This window comes from Centropristis striata, chromosome 12 (genome assembly GCF_030273125.1).
Source record: "Centropristis striata isolate RG_2023a ecotype Rhode Island chromosome 12, C.striata_1.0, whole genome shotgun sequence".
Taxonomy (NCBI): Eukaryota; Metazoa; Chordata; class Actinopteri; order Perciformes; family Serranidae; genus Centropristis; species Centropristis striata.
This window is the reverse complement of record NC_081528.1, coordinates 33,175,928-33,200,365: the sequence shown is the minus strand read 5'-3', so window position 1 is coordinate 33,200,365 and position 24,438 is coordinate 33,175,928. Positions and strand designations below refer to the sequence as shown.

The following is a 24,438-nucleotide window of genomic DNA, read 5'->3' as shown; positions in this document are numbered from 1 at the left end:
TTTTTAGACATTAAATCAGTTGATGTGAAGATATAAAATGATGACAGAATAGCGAAATGTTGATCTAAGGGATGTAAAGAACAGTTTCTTCCCAAAAGCAATAACAACCCTGAACTCTCATATGCACTGACTTTCCATATGGACTTTATTACAGTGCAATATTTCTTGGCAATGTGCAATCATTTGTGCAATAAATTGTCCATCAATGTGCAATATATTTATGAACACTAAATTACATCATGGCAAATTGAATTGAAGACTGTGCACCTTACCTCCCTTTCTTGCCTATGTTTTAAATTATATCTACATTTACTCGCCTAAGTAGGTGTATGTTTATGTTTATATTGTATATCTTTTATGTATTTTATTTATTGTCGCACTGCTTTCTGGAGTCAGCTCTTAAATCTCATTGTACATGTGTATAGTGACAATAAAGGCATTCTATTCTATTCTATTCTATTCTATTCTATTCTATTCTAAAATAGCTGTAGACTAATTGCAGAGGGAACTAAATGCTAGATGATCTTTGTTCCCTCCCCTGTTGCTCTGTGAATGTGGTCTCTAGTCCACTTGGCTATCTGGCGGCCTGCTGTGCTTGTGTTTAGTCTAACGCCTTCTTTTCAAAGCCCATCAGCTGTTTATTACATCATTTTCATGCTTACTTTTCAAATAATAGTTCCTTTATCAGACCACCACTGCTTGACCTCACACCAATCGTAGACTATTTGTGTAGCAGCGAAGTTCCCACAGCGGGCGTGTGATGCCTGGCTGCCCAGTAGGAACAGACCACTAGCCTGATTGCTCTATCTGTGTTCTGCTGCCTTATCCTGTTAGAATTAACTGATGCGAGATTTGATCTCTGTGTTGGATGCCCTGACATTGCCCTGATTCAATTGCACTGCTAAACTCAGCTCTAGCATAAGAGCTTTTTTTTTTTTTTCCAGAATAACAGCTGTAAATTTGCTACAAAACATTGTTATCCCAAAAGACTAAGTGTAAGGGGCCACATCTGCTTTTTGCTGACTGACCTGGAGTTTATACCTCACTTATTTATTTATTTTTGTCTCTCAGATCCCAGGCAGCCATTTGTGAAGCCCCATCATCAGACGCCTGACGTCTTGTACATCTACAGACATGAGACGAGCCTGGTTGTCCCCTGCCGGACGTCCTTTCCTGATGCTGTTGTTACGCTCAGAGCGGTAAGGCCTCACAACAACAATCATTTCACATCTATTGCTCATGACTTCCACTTGCAGGTTAAGGTTTTTATGTACTGTTTATATAAATTTCATTCCATTTATTCGTTTATTTAACAGGGACAGTGCATGGCTCTCAGCCGTACCAGAATTAGCTACGAGCTAAATTTCCTCTGTAGTCCCTGGGCAGGAACAAATAACATCAATCTAACACAAACAAACAAGCCTTTCAAACAACAACAACAAAGTTTCACACTCTTAAAACAGAATACAACACAGAACAAAAGTAAAGTCACAGTATTAAGACACAACACGAAACAATGTTAAAATACAACACTTAAGAGATTGCAAAATAGTGAACTAATGCTGGGAAAGCAAGATTTTTATTAATACCACAGCAAGGCATCATTACTTGTTGTCTTCGAAATAATAAAAAAAAGTTCCCACTCTATGCTGAAGGCGTCTCACTGGTTCTCACACCCTTTGTGTGTTAAATCGCTCTAAGACACAGAAAGAGATCAGGGACAGTGGCTCGTCTGAGGGAAGCTCAGGGGCGGTGAAGGGAGTCATTCTGTCTGCTTCCTGTAAGAGCAGGAAGGTGCTCCAAGAGTGTTTTTCTTAGAATAGATTCTCAGACTAAATTTAGTTCCCCACTTCTCTTACAAACATCAGGAAATGCAGTAGAAAAACAGTACACACTGTGTCCAGGAAACAACAGGTAACTAATCATGAGGGTTGTAAACATTTGATACCAGAGGGCACTGCGAGAAGTCAGTCGAGGAGATCAGTGATGGCGTTTTCACAATGCTTTTCATTCTTCTGTCAAACTTGAGAACCTGATTGGGGTCAGTAAAGACAGAGTGAAAGTCATATTGAAAAATTTCCCATGCCAACCACAAAAGTGTGTGCTTTTATTTGTTGATTTACAACCATGTGCCTTATGCCTAACTTTCACTGCATAGTTCATACTTTTGGTACCAGGTACTTTTCTTCTCACAATTCTCAGCTCATCGCTTTAGCAATTATGCGTGTAACTGTCATGGCATCATCTTCAACATGACATTTGTTGGATCAAACAGGGGAACACTGTTTGGTGGTACTAGAAAGCGCAAGGAACTATCCACAACTTTTGCTAATGGAAAACCAGAAAAGAACAAATTAAGTTGTCATATAATGCAGTGGAAATAAGGCAATAGTGCCCATGATGAGCAAACATATCTGACTCAGATGGCACAGATAGTGGTCTGACCTTCCTGCTCCTTTTCCTTCCTTCCTTCCTTCCCTTCCCTTGCCTTCACTCCCTGCCCAACTTCTGGCATGAGAACAAACAGCGAGCACGTACATCCTTTTCCGAGTCCACAGTGCTCCATTGCATAAATGACTGCAGAGGTTACACTCCACAAAACAATACAAACTAATTAGACATTCACTCTAACAGATGTCTGTCCCCAGCTGCATCCAGTAGAGCATGAGTTAAATGTTAAATTAAGTTGAGTGCATCAGACATCAGGCTGTCTGGCTCAGCGTTTTTTGTTGAGTGTCACCAAATAACTACAGTCCTGACAAACCTCCTCTGCCCTACTCTCTTCTTGCAGCTCCGACCGCTTACAGATAAGGTCATTAAGGAAATGGTTTGGGATCCGGAGGTTGGATTCAGGATTCCCTACAATCCCTCCACTGAGTACAGTATGCTCACCTGTCACACCGTGGTTAACGGGATTACATTCAATTCAGTTTACATCCCAAGAAGACTGAGTGAGTCTGCTCATTGAAAATTATAGATTTGTGTCAATTTCTCTGTTTCTTGATTATTTCACATATTCCTTCATTTGTCTCCATTTTACAGCTCTCGTTTTGAATAATGTAAAGATTACCCCAGAACGTGTCAGAGTGTTGGTTGGAGACACACTGATTCTCAACTGTACTGGTGAGACTTCCTATAATGGAAGAATCAACTTCACATGGGATTTTCCAAAGCAGAAAGTAAGGATTAGGGTTTGACAGAGTATTTCTGTATGTAAAAAGAACCCTTGCAGATTGAGTTCATTATGCTTCATTTGTCTTCAGGAAAATCGTCATTTTACGAACAAATCTGAAGTCCACCCTGCAATGGTTCTTGTGATGAGCAAATCTTTAATCTTGCCTAACATTACCATGGAGGATAAGGGGACGTACCGCTGCAGAGCCGAGCTCGAACCCACAAAACAAAAGAATGTCACTGTAAAAGTTCATGTCTATGGTGAGTAGGGTTCAGATAGATAAAAAAAAATCAGGTGACAACTTCAAGAGCTCTAACAAAGTATTTTTAAAAATACGACAAATTTTCACACAACTAAAGCTTTTTAACATTCAAATAATTGTGCAACCATGCGATTCTGTGACAACAGCATAATCCCTTTGTTTTCAGATGGATTGTAATGTCATTAATCTTTTGTTCCAGAGCATCCATTCCTTAACGTCTCCTATAGGCATGAGCGGCATAGTACAGTGACATTCAAAGGAGGTAGAAAAAGACTTGTGTTTGAGCCAAAGGTGAATGCTCTGCCACCACCAGACATGATAGCATGGTAAGGAATGGTTCATAAATCAAAATGTATGAAGGAAATCAGTGTTAATTCCTGTTGGCAAGCACATTGCCTGACTTATAACTTTGCAAGTCATCTTTCCATTCACTTTTTTTCATTGCTTATTATTTTTTATCCATTGTTTAAAAACCTTTCCATGCTTCCAATTTGTAGGTACAAGGATGGTGTCCTTATCAACAGGAGTTCCACCTGTTACAAGATGTCTGGTTTCAACTTGATCATCACTGATGTGCAGGGGAAGGATAATGGGGTCTTCACTATAAGCCTGGGTAACCAAGTGAAGGGGCTGCACAGGAATCTGAGCTACACGCTGGTAGTATATGGTAAGCTGTTGCCATAAATCTGATAATGAGTGCTGATCCCAAGGAAATGAAGCAGTCTTGGCCGAGGACTGGGGCAGCCCCAGCACTGTAGCTGCTTTCAGTGCAGTTCACTGGACGGCAGGTAGCAGCTCTAGTATGAGAGGAATTTGGGGGCTTGTTGATTCCAGGGCTGGATTGACGTAGCAGGGGCAGCTGTTGTTGATTATTGGGGCTCTTTTGAAGGGGCTTGGCGCAGTGTGTAAATGGCCTGGGCTCTATTCTGCACGCAGACTCCAGCCGCTCCAGACCCCCCTAGTCCCCCCTAGTCCCCAGCATTTATTTGCATCCTCACCATGTGTATATACAGTGCAGCTCATATAAACAACATGTTCCATGCAATATGTATACAGCTTGAGGCAAACAAGGAATGATGTAATTCATTGTTTTGATGACTTTGTAAAAACTACTGATAACTGTCAACACTAGAGGTTATAAATGTTTTAGCATGTTAAGTGGAAACTTTGATCATGTCTGCTTTCTGTAAAGAACAGAGACATTTGTGTCAGTTGCTTCCAGCATGCCATGGGGGGCAGAGCTATTTTCATTGCATTCCTTAAACATTATCTAGGAATCCCAATAGCGTGCCAAAAAGTGTAAAAATCAGCCCCCTCTGGCTTGTATAAACTTTATTTATGGCCCTTGACTGTCCCGCTTCACAAAACTGAAATTTATTGGAATGACAAAAAATAAAACACACAGACACAAACAAAGTGAAGAGAGATTTCTGGTATCAATTACGGAACTATTTCAAGCTTTCTTCATCAGTTGTTTAGAGCTTCTCCAGATTATGCATGTGTCCTACATGGTGGCTTGTGAGTGGTGGGGTGCCAGTTTTTTGGTTTTGGTTGGAGTGAATAGCTAAGTGATGTGGTCTGCTTCCTGTGGTGGCACAAGGATGGTTGCCTGTTGTTGATGGTTTATTCACTGACCAGGGCACGGACCACAGCAGGGTCGTACTGTGACCTACAGCCCCGGGCTATCCAATCATCCTGCCATTCTTCCCCCAAACAATGTCTAAAGAACAACTGCTGTCAATGGCACCTTTTTCACGGCTATCCATCATGACTGTCGGCCCTCATTATAAAGACATTATGAGATTCCACAGTGGCCTGGCTTGGGACGGGGTGGTGGATAGTTGATCTGACCTGTTCTCACTCTCTCTTTATCTCTCTCTTGTGTGTCTGTGTACTCGTGTGTTTATGTGCACTTCTCTCTCTTACAGTGAAGCCAACCATATTAGAGGCAGAGCTTGCCTCTGTGGACGTGCAGCCCTACATGTTCAGCAAACAGCATCAGCTACCCTGCACTGCCTATGGAGTGCCCTTGCCAAACATCACTTGGTTCTGGCAACCATGTCACTCAGATCCTGCCCATATAAAGTGAGTCACCATCACACTATGTTCCAAGCAGCGATTTAATGTTTACACTAGGATTTTTCTTTACTTCCTCTTATCATGAAGAATTAAAGGCATATTAAAGGGAAGCACAAATTGTTATCATTCATGAATATCTAACATTATCTGTTATAAGATCAATTACATGCCTCTAACTAGCATATCATGGTCCTGATCTAGTGTGTTTTGTTTCACTCAGTTAGCTGTTGTTTATGTTCAGTTCTAGGCTGAATATACACTTATATATCCTGTGTCAGTTTGGAGCATTGGTAGTGCATGTCCCTCTGAAATTAATGCTATACCTCCACAATATGCAATCATAATAATCAGGAGGATGATGGCAAGCTGATCTGCTGATATCTCTGGCCTCTTTTTTCAGGCTAAACAAAAATGGTAAATCGTGTAAATGTATCTACTGATGTAAATACAGAATTGTGTTTTATTGCAGAATATTTGCACAAATTGTACAGCTATATTGGAGGACAAAAACTTAAGCACCACTATGGTACTGGAGTCATACAGACAAACAGCATCACAGACTTCACAACAGATAAGTGTAGGGTCCAGAGCCACCAGACCAGCCTGGGGATCCCACTTGAAAAAAAGATCTACATTGACTGAATTGACTCTGGCTCAGAAAATGACACATTAATCAAAAAAACGCAGCCCTCGAGAACTGCCCTCTGGTTTGTGGTCAGCGGTTCTGTGGGCTGAAGGGGAAACATGGGGGAGATAAATTAATCTCAGATTCCCAGAGCTGTTACGCAGCGGAACAGAACTGAGAGTATGAGTGACTATGCATGAATACCAGCCTGGTAGTGAACCCACAAACAAGATGAACATTCCCTGATATCCTGCCTCGTCAGTGACAGCAGGAGACCTGCGAGTCGTAAGATCAGGAAAACAATGGGCCATTACCCTTGGGTTATCAGGCCTCAACACCATTAACAAAAACAACATTGTGGGCTGCAGCACAAGAAGGAGACAAAATTATGCTTCATGTTCGGTGATTTTATCCACCCATGCTTCAGTTATTTTATTCATTCAATTATCTCAAAAAACGAGTTGTACATGACAGATTTATGATAAATAGCAGAGCGTTAGTTGGGTCAAAGCAATTCCTTCTGCAGGCCTAAAGATAATGAAGGCTGGCACTAGGAACAGAGGCAGGCAGCTAATGAGACAAAGGAACAGCTATAGCCTGGTGGGAGGCCAATTGTGCAAAATGTTTGTTTTATACAGCCCTGACCCTGTAAAGTACCTGTCACTGTAAATCCACCATGTAGCCCTTCAAGATCATATCTAATCTAAATCTTTGGGAGTTTGGAGAGGAGGGAGAACATGGGGTGTGGGTCGGGTTTAGAGGTGAGGGCATCTTGCTGCATTGGATGTTGAATGGGGCTGAAATGTGAGGGTGTCTTTATCACCAGGTTGAGAAGTTATCAGCTGTCCCTTATTGACCGCCAAGGTCTTAGGATCAACCTTATCTCCTCTGGCCAGAACATGTGTGTGTGGGGGGGGGTTTCCTGTACGAAATGACGCATAGCACAGCCCTTCCTGTCGCTGTTGCTGTTTCCTCCTCTGCCTCTCCTCTCATCAGGCTGATTGTTCCCCACCACGGGCGGTGAAGGGTTTGGGGTGGGGGGGTCAAATCAATGCTTTCTCTTGGTTTTTCAACCCAGACAAGCCAAACCTGGACTTAACCCAGAACAGTGATGTTTTTTTAAAATACCTATAGCTATCTGAAATAGAGCTTAAAAAATTGTAAAACTGAAAATTGTAATTTATAATTGTGCATTATAGTCAGAATTGTTTTAACACAACAATTAACACAACACAAGCCTATTTTGCCTATTTTATTCTGTGTTGTATAGTTTAAGGTCCAAAACATGTGCATATGTGTCCACAGCATGACTAGATGGTCTGATTAAATTCTTTCTGTCCTGCAGTTGCATTGCTCACACCAAGCCAACCCCGGTCTACATGAACGACAGGCCAAATGACACCCACAACTGGATTAAGAGCATAAACATCAAGCCTGAACTGGTTAAAGGAAAAAACAAGGTATGTTCTTTAACTTTATGTATAATGTATCCACTTTTTTTTTTTTTAAACAACAAATGCAGATGTAACATACTCTGTTCACCATGAAATCTGGTTGACAAATAGCAGCAATGACCAGCTTAACAGTAGGATTTATATGAGAACTGGATCAAGAAGATTTTTAGGGATCCAGAGAATGGCAAATAGCGAGGTCAGATTCAAGTAGAAACCTCCTGTGACCGCTACTTGAAAGTCAGATGCAACATCTGAAATCCATAAATCCTCACAATGTTCCTGCTATTGGCAGTGATGCTTTACTTCATTCACTGAAAATGATTCATTTTGTCTGCATTAGCTTCAACTTATGTAACTGTGACCAAAACCCATGGAAAAGCCCCCAGCAGTCCCTTTTGAATAAATCAGTCTTGTTTTTCATTTCTGCTCTATAAAGGCTTGATTTATCCTTGGAATAAACAACCAGGGAAATATTGGAAAATCACTTGGTTTCACGCATATGATCCGCTGCATCCGCAAACGAAGATGCTGTATTGATAAAAGCTGCATATTTCCAACATAAATCCAACATACTTGGATAACTGCATTGGTTTTCCTTCAGTACAAAGGCCTGTCTATAGTGAGCAAGATCACCACCAGATTGTTCCTGTACTTTGAAATGGTGCACTCATAACTGACAGACACAGCTCATATCTCCCTGCTGGAGTGAAATACACTACATACTACATACCATTTCAGATGAAGAAGGCCTGTAAATGAAGCAGCTGCAGATTCATCCGGGGCCTTGCCAAAGAAACATCTTTTATTCTGACATCGGTTAATCGTTCTGGCTGTTGAGACTCTTGGAACTAAGCCTTATAAACAGTACAAAAGCTATATGGCTTAAACCGAGAGCTGAGAACAGACGTTTATAGATTCTACCCTACAGCGCTACCTGTGAAGATGAGCCACGTTACACAATGAAAACAGCTGGGATTGTGCTTTTGTTATTTACGCTTATACTGCTGCAATTGTATAAAATGTAATTATAGAAGCAGGATTTAATAATGAAAGCTTCACTTTTAAGCACATTTAAGTCTGTCTCACATATAAATTTAAGCACATTTAGTTGTCTTACACCTCAAAACGTCAATGAGCGATCTACCAGCTTTTCTTAGAAAACATCAAACACATGTTGCCATGCAAACAAACCTAAAACATACCAAACAATAGGGAAATTGTAGACATTACCGCAAATGTCCTGTGGGAGACTGTTGCTAAAACTGTTCACCCCAAACATAATTAAGAGCAGGCCTCCACTGCCTTGAGAGTCTGTCTATAGGATTAGGTTAAAGAAAAACCCATTACAGCAGGCTGGGTCAAATTAGGGCACAGATTCATTGGCATAAAGGTTTTCAGCTGGGGAATCAGTTCCTAAACAATCCTTTTCAATCCAAACTTTTCATTGAACTGTTTTCACCTCTGTTTCTGACGCATAATTAGGTGAATTGTTGACTCCTGCTCTCTGATCAAAGTTACAGTTTACCCTAAAATCAAAAATATCTTCTTTTTTTCTCTTAAATGTAGTTATATTTACCAGTCTAAATTGTTTTAGTGTAAGTTGCAGAGTGCTGGACATCGTGGAAAATGTAACAATACGGCACTTTTGTATTATCTTGAGTAACAGGGACATCATTTCTAGTTTTAAATTTTTTTGCCATCTAGTTTCATTATATTGGAGAGAAGGCATACATCTATATGGCTATAATTTCCAGCACTCTGGACATCACATCAAAACAGTATAGATTGTTAAATAGCACTTCAGATAAGAGGAGAAATGTGTATTTTGGGGTTGAACTGTCCCTTCAAGCATGGAATAAAACTCACAATCCTATCAATTATTTGCTCGCCAACTAATTGTCAATGTAACCTTCTTCACGAGGCATCATGTCCAATATGTCTCTGACATAAATAGGGAGGCACCACTTCTTTACAAGTAGTTGTGGCCAAACGCTGGTGCTTTATGAGGGTTAGGACTAAGGGTCAATGATAACAAGCAGCAGTTTAAAAGAAGAGGGATTTGTTGGAAGTGAATTCCTCTCTGTCACCCCACATAAATCGTGTTGGCCCGTGAATAAGAACGTAGTAGGGCCGGGCCTCTGAGTGCCTCCCCAGAAGGCCCAGTAGAGAGGCAGACTGGCCCGGGTCATGATATAAGGAAAACACGAGGTCACAGTGCGTCTGGTCAGGTCACCTCTTAGGGACTGTGCACAATTGTTTAAATGACTGTTTTTGAGCTCAGGTTACATCATAGTGAGTAATGGCCGTAACATAATACCATAAGGCCACTCCATCAGTGTTTTGACAAGTGTCAGAGCAGCATGGATTGGAAAATATGATCTAAGTTTTAAACACCAATTATGTTACTGCCTGAATTTGTATGGTGAGCATTGTAAGTACAGGGACGCTGACATTGTTTCATGGCTACAGCTGCATGTCTGAGAGTCAGCACAATAGCTTCTACAAGCCCAGGAAGTTTAGTCCGGCATACACTCAGACAATACACCCCCATCATTCACTCTGTTTGATGTAGCTGACTGCCCCCACCAAAAAAACAGATGTCACTATGAACACTAAACAGAGCCCCGTGCAGTCTGGCCCTCACCCAAGTTTCACTTATTATTTTGTCTTTTTAAGCCATAAAAATGTTGAACTGGCGGATTGACAGAATTGAGTGTGGCATTAGAAGTGCTTTCCAGGAAATGGACACGGAGCCCCGGCACTAGATCAATAGCACAGGTCTGAAGGAGACTCAGTGGGTTTTAAACTCCAGATGTATCCTTTAATTAATGTGATGCCATAGAAAGCATCGAACAGACCAGGCTGTGGACCACTCACCCGCCTGTTAACCAGTGTTGGGAGTGGTATTTCAAAACATATTCCTCTACAGATTCCTGATTATGTGCCCTAACATGTTATTTGTTATGTAATCCATTGGATGACTCAAATTAAGCAATATATTCTAAATACTTTGGAATCATCTTGCTGAGCTCATTTGTCTTTTTTTCAAATTGTTCCTATATTTCCATTCCAAAAACAAATTCCATGCTGTGCCTCTCCTCTGCCATTGTTGTGCAGCAGGTGCACTGCATATACACAACTTTTTTTATCAATTCAGCAAAACATTCAGCAAACATGCATGGCTCATAAGAATTATTAAAAAAACTAACCCCTTCAAGTAATCTTTTTTTTAACTGTATTCAGAATACCACAAATTGAAACTTTTACTGTACAGACTAAAGTTACTCATATTTTGTGTTTTAAATATCTAATCCCGTTATTTGTTTTCCATTTCTCCCCAACCCTGCTGTTAACATCGACTCAATGCTCTCATGGTGGTTGAAACCCCAAGGATAATCACACTGAAAGTCACTATTCTGAACTGTTATATTGAGCATTTGTTTAGCATCTAAACATTTGTTCTTCTGCTTTGTACAACCAGTAATAACTGCCATATTTATCCCACTCAGACTGTGAGCACCCTGGTGATAGGAGAGGCTAAAATGTCAGGAAAGTACACCTGTGTGGCTCACAATGAAGTCGGCAACAGCACAATGACGTACTCTTTCTACGTTGCTGGTAAGTGGGTCACCAGTTTTAATATCGTCATTTTAAATATTAACGGCTCAAAGCTGTTAAGCTGTTGTTTCCAGTCTACTCTGTCTTTATGACTGTCAAAAAAAGCCAAAAGATGCTTAACTTTTCAGCTGAATGTGCATGCAGAAATCTGTTCAGTTTTATTGCAGTCATTTCAAAGCAAACTATACTGTGCACTGGATTCCTTCAAATGATCGACATGTACAGTACAGGCTGTAATGAATTGCAAGAACCGGGAAGGAATGTGCAGATTGTATTGTGCAATAAAGAAACCAAAGGGGGGCATTAATTGAAACCATCTTCCACTGAAGCTGAGCGGCTTCAAGGCAGAAGAGAGGCAAACATGTCCTGAGCCATATGGAGTACTATAATGGCACGCGTTTATACAGCTATGAGAAAATGCATTCCTGCTCCGGTGCTAGCAGGTCATTCCTCTTTCGCTGTGAGCCTTCTGCTATGAGAATTTACTTTTTTATGTGCATGTGAGCATATCCAAATGTTCCTAAAATTTATATCCATTGAGACAGTTATGTAACATTAGTGGGGACAGTGCACACAAAGCACAGTTCATTTTGTAACAAAGTGAATCACATTTCCTTAAAAGCTAAGTGAATCACTCTCCCGAGGGGTGAAGGATTGCTTTTGGAAAGGGATGGATGTAGGTGAACCCATGATTGGTGGAGTGCCAGATATTTACTTCCCAGAGTGGCAGAATTCCCAAGAAGAGTCCTGCTCTCTTCCAGAGGTGAGGACGATTAAGAAAGATGGAATGCTGCTACAAAAAGAGGACGCAATTGTAATAACAGCTGTCTTCTCTTACGGAACACAGAAAGCTTTCCAGCAATCTGAATAAACAAGCGCAGTCTGGTTCCCCTGAGGCCCAGACTCAGCTTCTCTCCAATTGGAGAGCTGCAGCGCCATCAGCCATGCTGTCCACCGGCAACGTGCTTCCAATTAACAGTGATGAAACAGGAAATAACTGCAAATTTGACATTCCTGGCATTGCCGATTTGTGTCCTAAAGTACTGTCCCACATAGGATTGTGTCTCTGTCCGTGTCTGTACGACTGATGACATAGACTCTTTATCATAAATCTGTAGTTTACCCCATCTGATCTTTGAATATATCTGAAACTAAAGATGATTTAACATTGTTGTATTCCTTTACCTTTTTTTCTTGACCTTGTCACACTAGATCAACCTGAGGAAATTACCATTGAACCTAGGGCGGCCATCGAGGGGGATGACGTCAATCTGACCTGTCGGGCAGCTCGCTACCTCTACACAGATCTACAGTGGTTGGACTCCAGGAATCAAACAGTCACTTCAAACGTGTCCAGTCTCCAAATCAGCAACTACTCCATTTCTATTTCTCTCCATCTCCATAATGTGTCCCAAAAGAGAGTTACAGGTTACAAGTGCCAAGCATACAAGCTACACAAGAGGGTTGAACTCAAGCCTGCAGCACTTAATGTGGACGGTAAGTTGGAGGAGGATATGAGACTATGACTATATGATTAATCACATTGTCAGTTAATGTATGTGATGGAATAAGTAATTCTATAGAAGTCCACTCATGTGAAAACAGGTGAGTTACTGTATGCTAACACAGCTATTCTCAACCTTGGGGTCCCGACCCCAATTGGGGTCGCAAGATGATTTCTGGGGGTCGTCAAATGATTTTGAAAGTCAGCTCTGTCTCCACTGTGTTAAAGTGTTCATGTGTTCATGTGTTTTTGTCTTTTTGGTCATTTAATGTCTTTTTAGCCCATTTTGTGTTTTTTTTGTTGTTGTAATTTTGTGTCTTTTTTGGTCATTTTGTGTCTTTTTTTGGTCATTTTGTGTCTTTTTTGGTCATTTTGTTTCTTATTTTGGTCATTTTGTGTCTTTTTTGGTCATTTTGTGTCTTTTTCTGGTCATTTTGTGGTCAATGTGTGTCTTTTTGGTTATTTTGTGTCTTTTTCTGGCCATTTTTGTCATTTTGTGGTCAATCTGAGTCCTTTTTTGCTTAATTTTATGTAATTTTTTGGTCAATTTGATTCTTTTTTGGGTAATTTTGTGTCTTTTCTGACAAATCCCAAATTAGCAAGTTATTACTTTACAAGGAGTCTCTGGCTTGAAGCTGACTGTTACAAAAAAATATATAAATGCACAGACAGAGAGATGTTTTAGTTGTTGTCTGCTTCATTATTTGTCCAAAATTCGTCGTATCAACTGAGTTTGTCTGATCTGAACTGTGAGATTGTGTTCAGTAAGGGGGGGTCGCCGACAACGTGCATGTTAGATTGGGGGTCGCGACTCAAAAAGGTTGAGAACTCCTGCGCTAACACACATGAACACAGAAAACAATTTTGCAACTTTTGATGGGTTTCTGTCTGAAAATGAAAGTAAAAGAGAAACAGCACCTTTAAATCAAATTATTTTTTTTCCTTCCTTCTGTGCAGTAAGAAAACGCCCCTGGCTGAGTCAAAATCTGACTAATCGAGATGTGAACAGTAGCAGCACCCTGATGCTTGCTTGCTTCGCAGAGGGAGTTCCTCGTCCGCACATCATGTGGTACAAAAATAGCATTCCGGTGGACGGAGGCCCAGGTAACCTGAGAAGACTATTCAATGAGCTATGATCATCATATGATAAAAGATTTTTGCAATTTTGGTGACAAGTGGCACCAGTGCAGTCCTGGCACAGCAATGCACAAACTTGATGAAGGGCTGAAAGAGAATAAATACATTTTGTTATTAGTAGGACAACATAATCAGCAGGTGGAGCTGTCATTCCCTTTAAAAGCTGCTGATAGTTTCCCGGCGAATGAAAGGCCAGGCCAGCGTTACTACATGATGAGTGCAGATAATTAAGCTCCTGTCTATGTCCTGAAGTCATTGGTGCAGTTAGGCTGCACTTGCAGTTACTTTTAGTATAACAGAATTACTTTCCATTATAACGGCCTGATGACAAAGTAAAGGTTGAGTTCAGCTGTATTCAGGTCAGGTCATATTTGTATTCCCATGCACACAGTAGTCCCCTCACTCCAAATATAGTAAGAATAAGTTTTTATGTAATTTCATAACCTAAGCTCACAGAAGAAAAAGTGTGTCTAGCTTTTAAAACATCTTCTTCTGCAATAAACACAACTTCAGCTGTGGTGAGGGCTGGTTAGTTTGAGCCGCAATTTCTCCCCTCCCAAATGTGCGCTTCCCTAAATAAACTGTTTTATTCTTGAATTAAATGACCTCTATTTGTTGGCCTGTTACATCAGTTACATTTGATCATAAAATTGCAGTCCCAATGTTAAATGCAACACGTTTTTATACTTTTATACTATAAGTGTGACTGAGAGGTTGTGTTTTTCAGGTATTACTCTGGGAGAGGACGGGATTCTGACCATCGAGAGGGTGAAGAAAGACGACGAGGGTCTGTACGAGTGTGTGGCCAGCAATGTTGAGGGAATCGCAAAAACAAGTGCCGTGGTGACCGTGGTCGGTAAGTCACTTTGACACTTTGAGGTTTCTAACCATCAAAAAAGGTCACCCCTCACCAACAACCTGCTGCATTTACAATCCTCTGTTCTCTCTGTTTGAATTTCTGTGTGCTGCAGTCAGTCTCACGTCAAACACACTAATCTTCCATCTAAGCATGTCCAGTCAAAACATCTCAGAGGCCCTCTTGGCCTCGTGTTTTCTTGTCACCACTACCAATATCTCTGGTCGAACTTCAGTTTCCCCTGACAGAAGATCTGTGGCTGCCAGGAATGCCAAGTAAATTCCTTCTAGGGTTTTATGATCAAGGCTCTGGCTGAGGGTCCTTACCTTGAGGACATGACCTCTGTGAAGTGTTGAGAGGTCCACTAATGAGTGCAAAGAGATTGACTGATACAACAGTCAAGGGACTGGAAACACACAGTAGATAATTGGAGTTGAAAGCGTGTCTCTTAATGTGTCTGTGCCTGTGTGCCTTTGCATGTAAAATGAATTGCATGTTGAAGTGAAGGTGGTAGTGTAGGTTAGATATCATGCAACCAGCTCTTAAAAAGATTTGTATTAAGCTGAACTTGATTTTCTTCAACAGTTATTGTTACCGATTCCATCTTCACCACAAAAATATTCCTGCAACAAGTGGTATGCATGTTTTGCTTTGGCTGTTTAGACAAAGATTCCATAAAATAAAGCCGGAAAACCTTTGTGCAGATCCAAGGGATATGAGGTTTCAGAGTGTCGACATGGATGGTTAGAATAACAGTGTTTGGAAGAAAATATTATAGGAAAAAGTGTGGTATGCATGTCCCAAACAAACCAGAAATAAACACTAAAGCGTGTTTCCACTTCCTTTTTGTATACAATCTCTCAGTGAAAATATAGGAAGGTACAAATAAACACAAAGCTGATGTGAAATAAAAGTCTCCAGTCAAATACCAGGCTCTCTATTTACAAATTTATAACAGACCTTATTCTTTTGATCATAGTTCTCCACAAACCCCTGTCAATATTGTATGAAAATTTATGAGATCATGAAAAGTACACAGTGATTTCACAGAGGTCTGGAAGTTGATGACAGTTCTTCTCTTTCCAGGGGATGAAGGGAAGCCAAACGTTGAGGTCATCATTTTGGTGTGTACGGGAGCTGCGGCCACGTTCCTCTGGCTGATGCTCATCCTCTTCATCCGCAAGTTAAGGAAGGTGAGGCATAACTTTCTTCTTCGTATCAGAAACCACATTTGCATTGCCAAGATGCGGAAGTCCAAATGTCATGGCATTTGTAACTTTTTTCTGTAGTTCTCGTTTCAACGAATACGGCTCCAGTGACTTCATAGAAACGAATGACTCATGCTTATTGGAAAATAAAAAGAAGAACAAATTTAACCAGTGTTTATGATTTCCACATTTCCTGACAATTGGAAAGTGTCACAAGCATCTTTATATATACAGTCATAGGAAGACAAACTGTACTCATGCAAAAAAAAACATGAGAAATCATGGATGTACATTGTATGTGTAGAGAAAGAATTTTAAGTCATTTTTCATGATTTGAAATGAAATTTCAAGCCCAGAATTGAGCCGTGTTTTTCATGATTTTCATTCTCCGAAAACTTTTTAAAGATAATCATGAAATGCATATTTGTCCTTCAGCAACCAGCACACTATAAGATGGGTCCGTCTATCATTATTGACCCTGACGAGTGTCCCCTCGAGGAGCAGAATGATCTTCTCCAGTATGACAGCAGCAAATGGGAGTTTCCCCGCGACCGCCTGCGACTAGGTGAGAATCCAATGTTTGGGAAGTTTTTCATATACAGTAATTCAACATTAATAGGGCGCCAACATTTGACACAATTTTGAATAGGTTAATGGAAGCTGTAATCCATTGCTGGTGCATAGTTGTTGAAATTATGTTTAAACAGTAACAGAACATCCAGAGTCACAATCAGCTCTCAGACAAGAAGTCCATCCACATGATTTCTGCAACAAAAGGTTAAAAGTTCATTTTTAAAGAGGTTCATGGTGAGAATATACACAGCCACATTAACGTACATAGAATAGATGTCACCCCTCTCTGCAGCTGTTGTTTAGGGTCATTACTTATCAGTGACCTGCGCTGTCATCAAGTCTTAAGTGAGCCATAAATTCTCTAGAGAAACTGACTGCCAGCGTGTTGTTTTAATTACAGGCCCACAACTGGACTGAGAATTCAGTTTGATTTTTTTGCCCAGAGGACAGGAAGCTCTAATGTCATCCGACTTATCAAATACCTTCTTTATTTGCCAGGCAAAACTCTTGGCCACGGAGCTTTTGGAAAAGTGGTGGAGGCCTCTGCCTTTGGGATTGACAAGCTCTCAACCTGCAAGACTGTTGCTGTCAAAATGTTGAAAGGTAGGATGTTCATTTTTTTATACTGTGATTCATAACTTATTGGAAAATTATACACATTTGTAACGACAAAACCTCTTGTTCATTTTCACATATGTAGTTTTAGGTACCACATCTCATGATAGACAGGCCAGCATTACCGTCACAGGTTCTATTGTTAGCAGATGAAAAACAGCTTTCTGTCATTTCTGCACAAGATGTATTTCTTGTGCACGTTACAGACACATGAGCCACAGCACCACATGTGCCTGCAGTTAGTGTTTGTATGGTGCGTGGGTTTAAAGCAAAGCATGCGACGTCTGCTCCTGGCAGAGTGCAGTTAGAGGTAAAGGCTAAGACCTCTCACCCTGTCCTTGATGAAGAGATTGAGTTCATGCAGATCTGACAGTTTGGATCAGACTGTCCAGAATCTGCAGGTGAAAAAGAGTTCATAAGTTGAAGATACAAGGACAGAAGGAGCAATAAAAAACATGCTTATTTTTGCCACATTTTAGAGATTCCAGCATTTGAAAACGATCTGCTGCCTCCAATTTTTGAGAGGAATTATTTACAATCCCATTCCAGTGTCTTTCCAAATATTCACAACTAACCGTAAAAGTGGGATCAACAGGAAACCCCACAAGCTGAAAAGAGTTTTGACTCCAGACGCTTTGCTTTTTCATTCATTCCGGCTTTATGCAATATGTGAATCTTATTTTCAAAAAACTCTAGCTTCTTTTTGCATAACTTGAGAAGCAAACTGCAAAGCTATCAGTGATTGGTGATATATTGGGATGATGTATCATGAAAACTTGGGCAGTTGGTTAGATGTATGGTCACTGTCATATCATTAATCATGTCTCAGCATAAATCACAGACTCTCTGAGAGGAGCACACTCTGGCTGTTGTTAGTTGTAGGTCAAACTTAATGGAAAGCAGGTCTTCTCAAATTGACCGTGGTTTAGCTAGAGACTCCCTGGCTGCTTTAGCTTCTAGCTCATAAATATCCGGTTGGTTGAAGCAACATAAAACAACCCCTAAATCTTAATTTTTTAAATATATATATATATATATATATATATATATATATATATACATCAAGGTTAAAGCTTTATATCATTGTTAAAACTTATAAAAATCGGGCATTTAATATAAGCACCCAATCTTTTAATTTTCTTGGCATTTATCTTTGAGGATGTCCTCCAGAAAAAGGCGCTTCATATCGCTGAGTCTAAAGCAATAATATTATTTTTCCATCATATTTAATGAAGTTTTAAAATTAAATTCCCCAGTAATCCAGCTACCAGGGTTCAGGGTCTTTTTTTCCCCCACTATCTCAATATACTTCCAAACTGATTCTGTGTGTGTTTACATTATGACAGGAGGTGCTACGTCTAATGAGCGTAAAGCTCTGATGTCAGAGTTAAAGATCCTGATCCACATCGGCCATCACCTGAACGTGGTCAACCTGCTGGGAGCCTGCACGAAGCCCGGAGGTGAGCTTTTTACTGAGCAAGTCATAAAATGTAATCTCACAGTTTTTATATTTGCGTATAGAAATATATTTTAAAAATATGTCACAGCTGTGGTAGGCAGTTTGGTCAGTTTTCTCTCTCTTAAGCCTTTCCCACCAGACTAACACAGACATATGCAAATATAAGTAATTCATTTCCACCTAATCATGATTGTGATCCTGATGCCGTCATTTAGCAGCAATTCTATGAGAATGACGATCTGGTTTTCTTGGAAAACTAGTGGCCTTTGAGACGAGAGACTGTGATTCAAGGCTCTAATTGCTTCATAAACATGAACTCCAATTTGCCGCAGCAATGAGTCTTTGCTACAGACAGCTGCCTATGAGCTTAACTCTCTGAGCATTTTCGTAAATTATAAAATGAAAAGACCAGAGTATCCCATCAGGATATATTCAAGCCTGAAAACAGAACCAAGAGGAGGTACAGAAGTCTAGTTTTCTCGAAATAATATGCTGAAAGGTTATTATGATATTTTTGCCCAGAGATGCCAAATAATTGCCTACCGCAGCTTCAAATGAATGCTGGATTGCCTGTTAAATTATCAGTTTAACTTGAAAGTTGAAGTTGAATTGGTCATCTCCGAACTATCACATGTTAATAAAAGCTATGCCATCTTAACAGGCCCGTTGATGATGATAGTGGAGTTCTGCAAATATGGAAATCTGTCCAACTATTTGAGAAGCAAAAGAGATGACTTCCTCGTCTACAAGGTGAGCCACCAGCTGCATGATTTAGACTTTTAGACACAAGGAAAGCCCCGTCCGTGCTTGACAGCAGCAGCATTTAACTGCATCTCTAACACTATATATATGTGTGTGTGTACTGGTCAGAGCCAGGACGGGAAGGTGGTGTCCTCTGGATCGCGCTGCGAGCTGAGCGAGCTGATGAAGCGCCGCCTGGAGAGCGTGGCCAGCACAGGAAGTTCAGCCAGCTCTGGCTTCATCGAAGATAAGAGCTACTGCGACTCAGAGGAAGAGGAAGAAGGTAAAGGCCAAGCCCGTCTTGTTTCCCTTCGACCCCCCCTCCCCCCTCTGTTTGTCCCTCCTGCTGTCTCCCCTCCTCTCACCTCTGCTCCACCTCCTCCTGCTCAGGAACGAAAGCTCCCCAGATTGTTTTCTAGCTGGAGTCTGATGGGACGTTTCCTCCTCCTGTTCAGCAGTACAATCACTGCAGCAGGAGCCACTGTCACCCCACTGTGTCTGGGGAGGCGTCTGTTTATTTCCTGTCCTGACCCGAGTCTTGCTCTGCTCTGCGGCGTCCAGCTCGGACACGGCACGTCCGCCATGTTGTTCTTGATGTGTTATTTCTGGTTTGATTAGCTGTTTACTCAGGTGGGCCAGTGGAAGGACTCGTAGCGAGTTCCTCTGTCAGACCCCCGACCAGCACACGTTTCACCTGACCTCTAAAAAAAAAAAGAAGGAATTGTAATTTGTTTTTACATCTCATCTGTAAAGGATGTTTTAAAGATAGAGTGTGTAGGAGGAGACATGTACGACAGGATGGATTGTAAAGATGGTGTGTTTGAGTTCCCCCATGAGAATCGTTGCCGTTTCATCTCGTCTGATTTATCTGACAGAGAGCTGCTGATCACACTGACTGCACTAGAAAATGTCTAAATGAGCAGCATTACTGTCCTAAACTTAAAGGCCAAACACATCCAATTTGAAAAATCTGTCTCAGAGGGAAAACTTTGTGTTCTTCTGTTTCACAGAATCTGAGGATTTATACAAGAGAGTCCTGACGTTGGAAGATTTAATTTGCTACAGTTTCCAAGTTGCAAAAGGCATGGAGTTCTTGGCTTCACGCAAGGTATTTTCTTCTTTATACAAATCACTCCAAGACAACATTTTATTTTGAACAGCTGCATATACATTTAAAAAAAAAATCTTATTGATACATTTTGTTGTTTTTTTTATTTAAGATCATGTTATTTTTATTTAAATTTGGAAACTTTTTACTCTGTGTCGTGAAGTATCACCAAGTGTGTTTAAACCAGAAAAGTCAACATTCTCCAAATAAAGCAAACAGATTCAGAGTAGTCAAACTGTTTAAGCCATTCTGGCCAATGTGATGAATATTGTCATTATAACAGTATCTCAAAATAATGACATTGGCGGAAATGGGTTTCCACAATATAGAGCAAAGGACAACTTAAAATGTTTTACTTCTCTTACATTTAACCCATAAGAACCCAGACCCAGTAATCCCAGTAATAAACAGACCAAGTGGACCACAGAGAACACATTTATGATGTTTTAAAAAATACTACCCCTAAATGTCAAAGATCTGTGATGTGACATATATACGTTACATTGGGCTGTTAGGGTATTTATGTTTATGATATTTCTTATTTTTAAATGAATAAACTAGACACATTTTCTGCTTACAGAGACACAATTTTTCCTTTTTTTTAAGTAACAAAATAATAATCAAATCAATTATACATAAAACAAATAACCATTTGCCTTTTTGTTTTAATCTCCATAACATATATCATTATTGTGACCAGAATAGTGATGTTAGACAACAAATTCCATTTCAGATTTGTTTTTAAGTAACAAAATGATAATAAATCAATAATAAATAAATATAAATAAAACTGCCTCATACGACAGCTTCTCAACAACCTACTGTAGCTGCAAAACACTGAAAAACACACTTATGTACTTCAGAAAACATACATGAACATTACTAGAACATTTAAAATGTTTGTGACCCGTGTCACCGTGGGTTCTTATGGGTTAAACGTGAACCATTTTGCTTCTACTATTACACATTGTTACTCCAGTGTTTTTAAAGGATATCAGTTCTTTCATTCATTCATTCATTCATAATTTTAGGGGAAGACCGGATGGGTCTGATTAGAGAATAAAGCCATTGTTGTAAATAACCTTTCTGAGCCTGGATATGGAACACATCATCTCCTATTGTAATATCACTGATGACTTGACCATGTGTTGCTCGGCCAGCAGCGATGCTTTATGGCACGCAGAGTACCGTTGTGAAGTCAATTACATGCAGAAAACTTAAACTCCTAAATTTAACTGTCACATCGAATAACATTTTGTTTCTTCCTTTTTTTTCATTAGTGCATCCATCGTGATTTGGCTGCAAGAAACATTCTGCTTTCTGAGAATAATGTTGTGAAGATTTGTGATTTTGGACTCGCCAGAGACATCTACAAAGACCCGGACTACGTGCGCAAAGGAGATGTAAGTTTGTTAAAGTCAAGTCTTTTTCAGCTGTTTGGTATTTAAAGTCTTACAGAAAAAAAACGCTAGAAGCATTCATATTAATAGGTCGCATGTAAAACAGTAAGCTATCACTGACTTGGCAGGAAAAAGAGAAATGAATAAATTCAGCAGTTCTTGGAAAATTATTAAAATCAGCGTGTTTGTTTGAATACTAGATTAGGTGGAGACTAAATATGTTTTAGCTAAATCAAAAGCAGGAAATTGCTCACAGTTTAAACCAACTGGCTCTCCACAGATGTGACAATGTAGTTTATTATTTTGTTTATTTATCTTTTTAAAATCTAAATATCTGCACAGGCCAGACTGCCGCTGAAGTGGATGGCACCTGAGGCCATTTTTGACAAGATCTACACGACTCAGAGTGACGTTTGGTCCTTTGGTGTCCTCATGTGGGAGATCTTCTCTCTGGGTAAGTGTCGTGGCTTCAGTACCATGAATAAAATTAAAGATTTCTCGAGGTATGAACATTATTGGGAACATTTTGGATAATGCAAGTTCAAAACTCAAAATATATAACATAGGTCCAGTCATTTTTAACATTTAAATGCAGACATGTTACATATTATATACCATATTATACCTTATATTAAATTCCAGTGTTTACAGTGGTGATTTATTTTCTTCCAAGCTGAAACCTGTTTCATTAAATTTTTACCAATACTTTTCATAACTTACACACATACACTTAACTGTAGTTACGGGACATTGTTATATCCTAGTGAAATGAAAAAAATAACATTCAATTCACATTTACTGGCAGTTTTTGTTTATTTTTAATATCCCCTACATATACATAAGGCCAGGCATCTCTGTTAAATAACAAGTTCTGTGACAAGAAATGTTGAGAGAGAGGAGAGCTCCACTAGTTTGGTGGACTCACTGGGTGCCTCCGGCTTTACAGCCTCACCAGATGCACTTGGTAATAACTGTCTTCTTCTTCTTCTTCTGTGTAATTGTGCCTTCAGGACAAAGGGCCTGAGCTGAGAAAACTATTTTCATGCCACTCAAACATTAGTGAAGTGAGACTGAGATTTTTAGTACAGGCATGGGACATTAAAACGCGAGAACACCTCCCATTTAAGTTTTCCGTTTCTTCCCAGCGGGCAACACAAACTGTAACCAGGCAGCCAGATCGGTGTAAAAGTGTGCCCCTGCTGTGAAACCACTGCAGCCTTTAAGACGGCATTGTGTGTCGGCCCATGATTGCCTGTGCACCGCGGCACAGAGCTCACCACACGTTTCTATAGCGAGGCTCAACATGAAATATTGTATGTTTAAATGTCACCATGGGAAGCAGTAGAAACATAAGAGTAAGTGTAACCAAAGTTGGATGTATTGCTATTCTGTAGGTTTTGCTGCTTTTGAATCCCCGCCATATGGTGTCGTCACCCACTGCCGTTGAAAGAAAAGTGTGTCAAATGGCATATTCTTCTAAATGTAAAGCACACTGACGTCATTATGACACTTTCCCTTTTGTCTCTTCTTCGTTTGTTTGCTCTCTTTCTCCCTCGTCTTCACTCTTGATACATTCTCACCACATTTTTCTGTTAAAGAAACGCTTACACATCTGGGTAGTGTTAGCGGGGCCTCAGAAAAATAAATCAGGAAACAAGGATACAGAATGACCAAGAAAAATGGCAAACAGAGCTTTGCAACCTGATCATGTTTGGAGGTCAAAAGTTTCAGGGTAATCTAAGCGTGTTTTTCAGATCGCTGTGAAAAAGTTTGTCAGTTCCGTTTTGTGGGTTTAAATATCCAAAGATTGTTTGTTTAGTGTTGATGCCAAAAACGACATCATTATCAAGACGAGATAACCTTCAAGTAGAAAAAGAGAGAGAATATTCTGTCTCATCATAAAACACAAGTGATATCTTTGGATTTTATTTAATTTTTAACACTTTTAAGATACAACATAATACAATGATACAAATACACACATGATCATTTTAGTGAACACAGTTTGGCTGCACATAAAACATCAGTCAAATGTAAAGTAAATACTATTCAAAGTATATTTTTCTAAAACCTAAAACAAAAAATGTGTAAGTCATTAAAAAATGGACTTATTTCAAAATGTGTTATCCCCAAAGGTCACTAAGACACAAAAGCATGAGGAAATAGGGTCCAGGTTAAAAATTACCAAAGTTCCTTGTTAATAGTTCTATTCTAAAAAAACAAAAAGTTGAAAATTAACCAAAACATCTTGATGTCAGTTGATGTAAGGTTAGACATTAAAATTCACTTTGCAATGGATAACAATAACAATTGAAGGCCCAGTGGAGTTTACAGCCTGTTATATGAACAGCATAATTACACACCAGTTGTCACTATCGGCTGAAACTAGAAATATGAACCATGTGAACAATAACAGCTGGGATTTAAAATGTTTTCTCTACACAAATCAGATTTTTTATATGTGGAGTAAGCTTTCCTTCTTTAGAGTTGATCCAACAGTTTGCCAAACTGAATCTGTGCTTTTCCTATAAATTTGTGTAGCAACAATGATGTGTTTCATATTGGGTGTGGGGATTCAAGCAAAAAAAATTATTATTTATGACTCTGGAAATTGTATAGATAAC

At 39.8% G+C, this 24,438-nt stretch overlaps 1 protein-coding gene across 1 annotated transcript in view; it reads left to right on the top strand.

Annotated features, from left to right (window-relative positions):
• Window positions 1-24,438, top strand: part of kdrl (kinase insert domain receptor like) — a 54,696-nt gene that overhangs the window by 11,976 nt on the left and 18,282 nt on the right. The window contains exons 4-24 of the mRNA XM_059346089.1: window positions 1,072-1,199; window positions 2,792-2,951; window positions 3,043-3,179; window positions 3,264-3,435; window positions 3,637-3,763; window positions 3,935-4,104; window positions 5,366-5,522; window positions 7,487-7,601; window positions 11,105-11,213; window positions 12,426-12,710; window positions 13,675-13,821; window positions 14,582-14,710; window positions 15,797-15,903; window positions 16,354-16,483; window positions 16,990-17,094; window positions 18,453-18,566; window positions 19,227-19,315; window positions 19,436-19,589; window positions 20,317-20,414; window positions 21,695-21,817; window positions 22,157-22,268. Coding sequence (XP_059202072.1) covers window positions 1,072-1,199; window positions 2,792-2,951; window positions 3,043-3,179; window positions 3,264-3,435; window positions 3,637-3,763; window positions 3,935-4,104; window positions 5,366-5,522; window positions 7,487-7,601; window positions 11,105-11,213; window positions 12,426-12,710; window positions 13,675-13,821; window positions 14,582-14,710; window positions 15,797-15,903; window positions 16,354-16,483; window positions 16,990-17,094; window positions 18,453-18,566; window positions 19,227-19,315; window positions 19,436-19,589; window positions 20,317-20,414; window positions 21,695-21,817; window positions 22,157-22,268 — 2,868 coding nt within the window. The remainder of the gene's footprint in view (window positions 1-1,071; window positions 1,200-2,791; window positions 2,952-3,042; window positions 3,180-3,263; window positions 3,436-3,636; window positions 3,764-3,934; window positions 4,105-5,365; window positions 5,523-7,486; window positions 7,602-11,104; window positions 11,214-12,425; window positions 12,711-13,674; window positions 13,822-14,581; window positions 14,711-15,796; window positions 15,904-16,353; window positions 16,484-16,989; window positions 17,095-18,452; window positions 18,567-19,226; window positions 19,316-19,435; window positions 19,590-20,316; window positions 20,415-21,694; window positions 21,818-22,156; window positions 22,269-24,438) is intronic.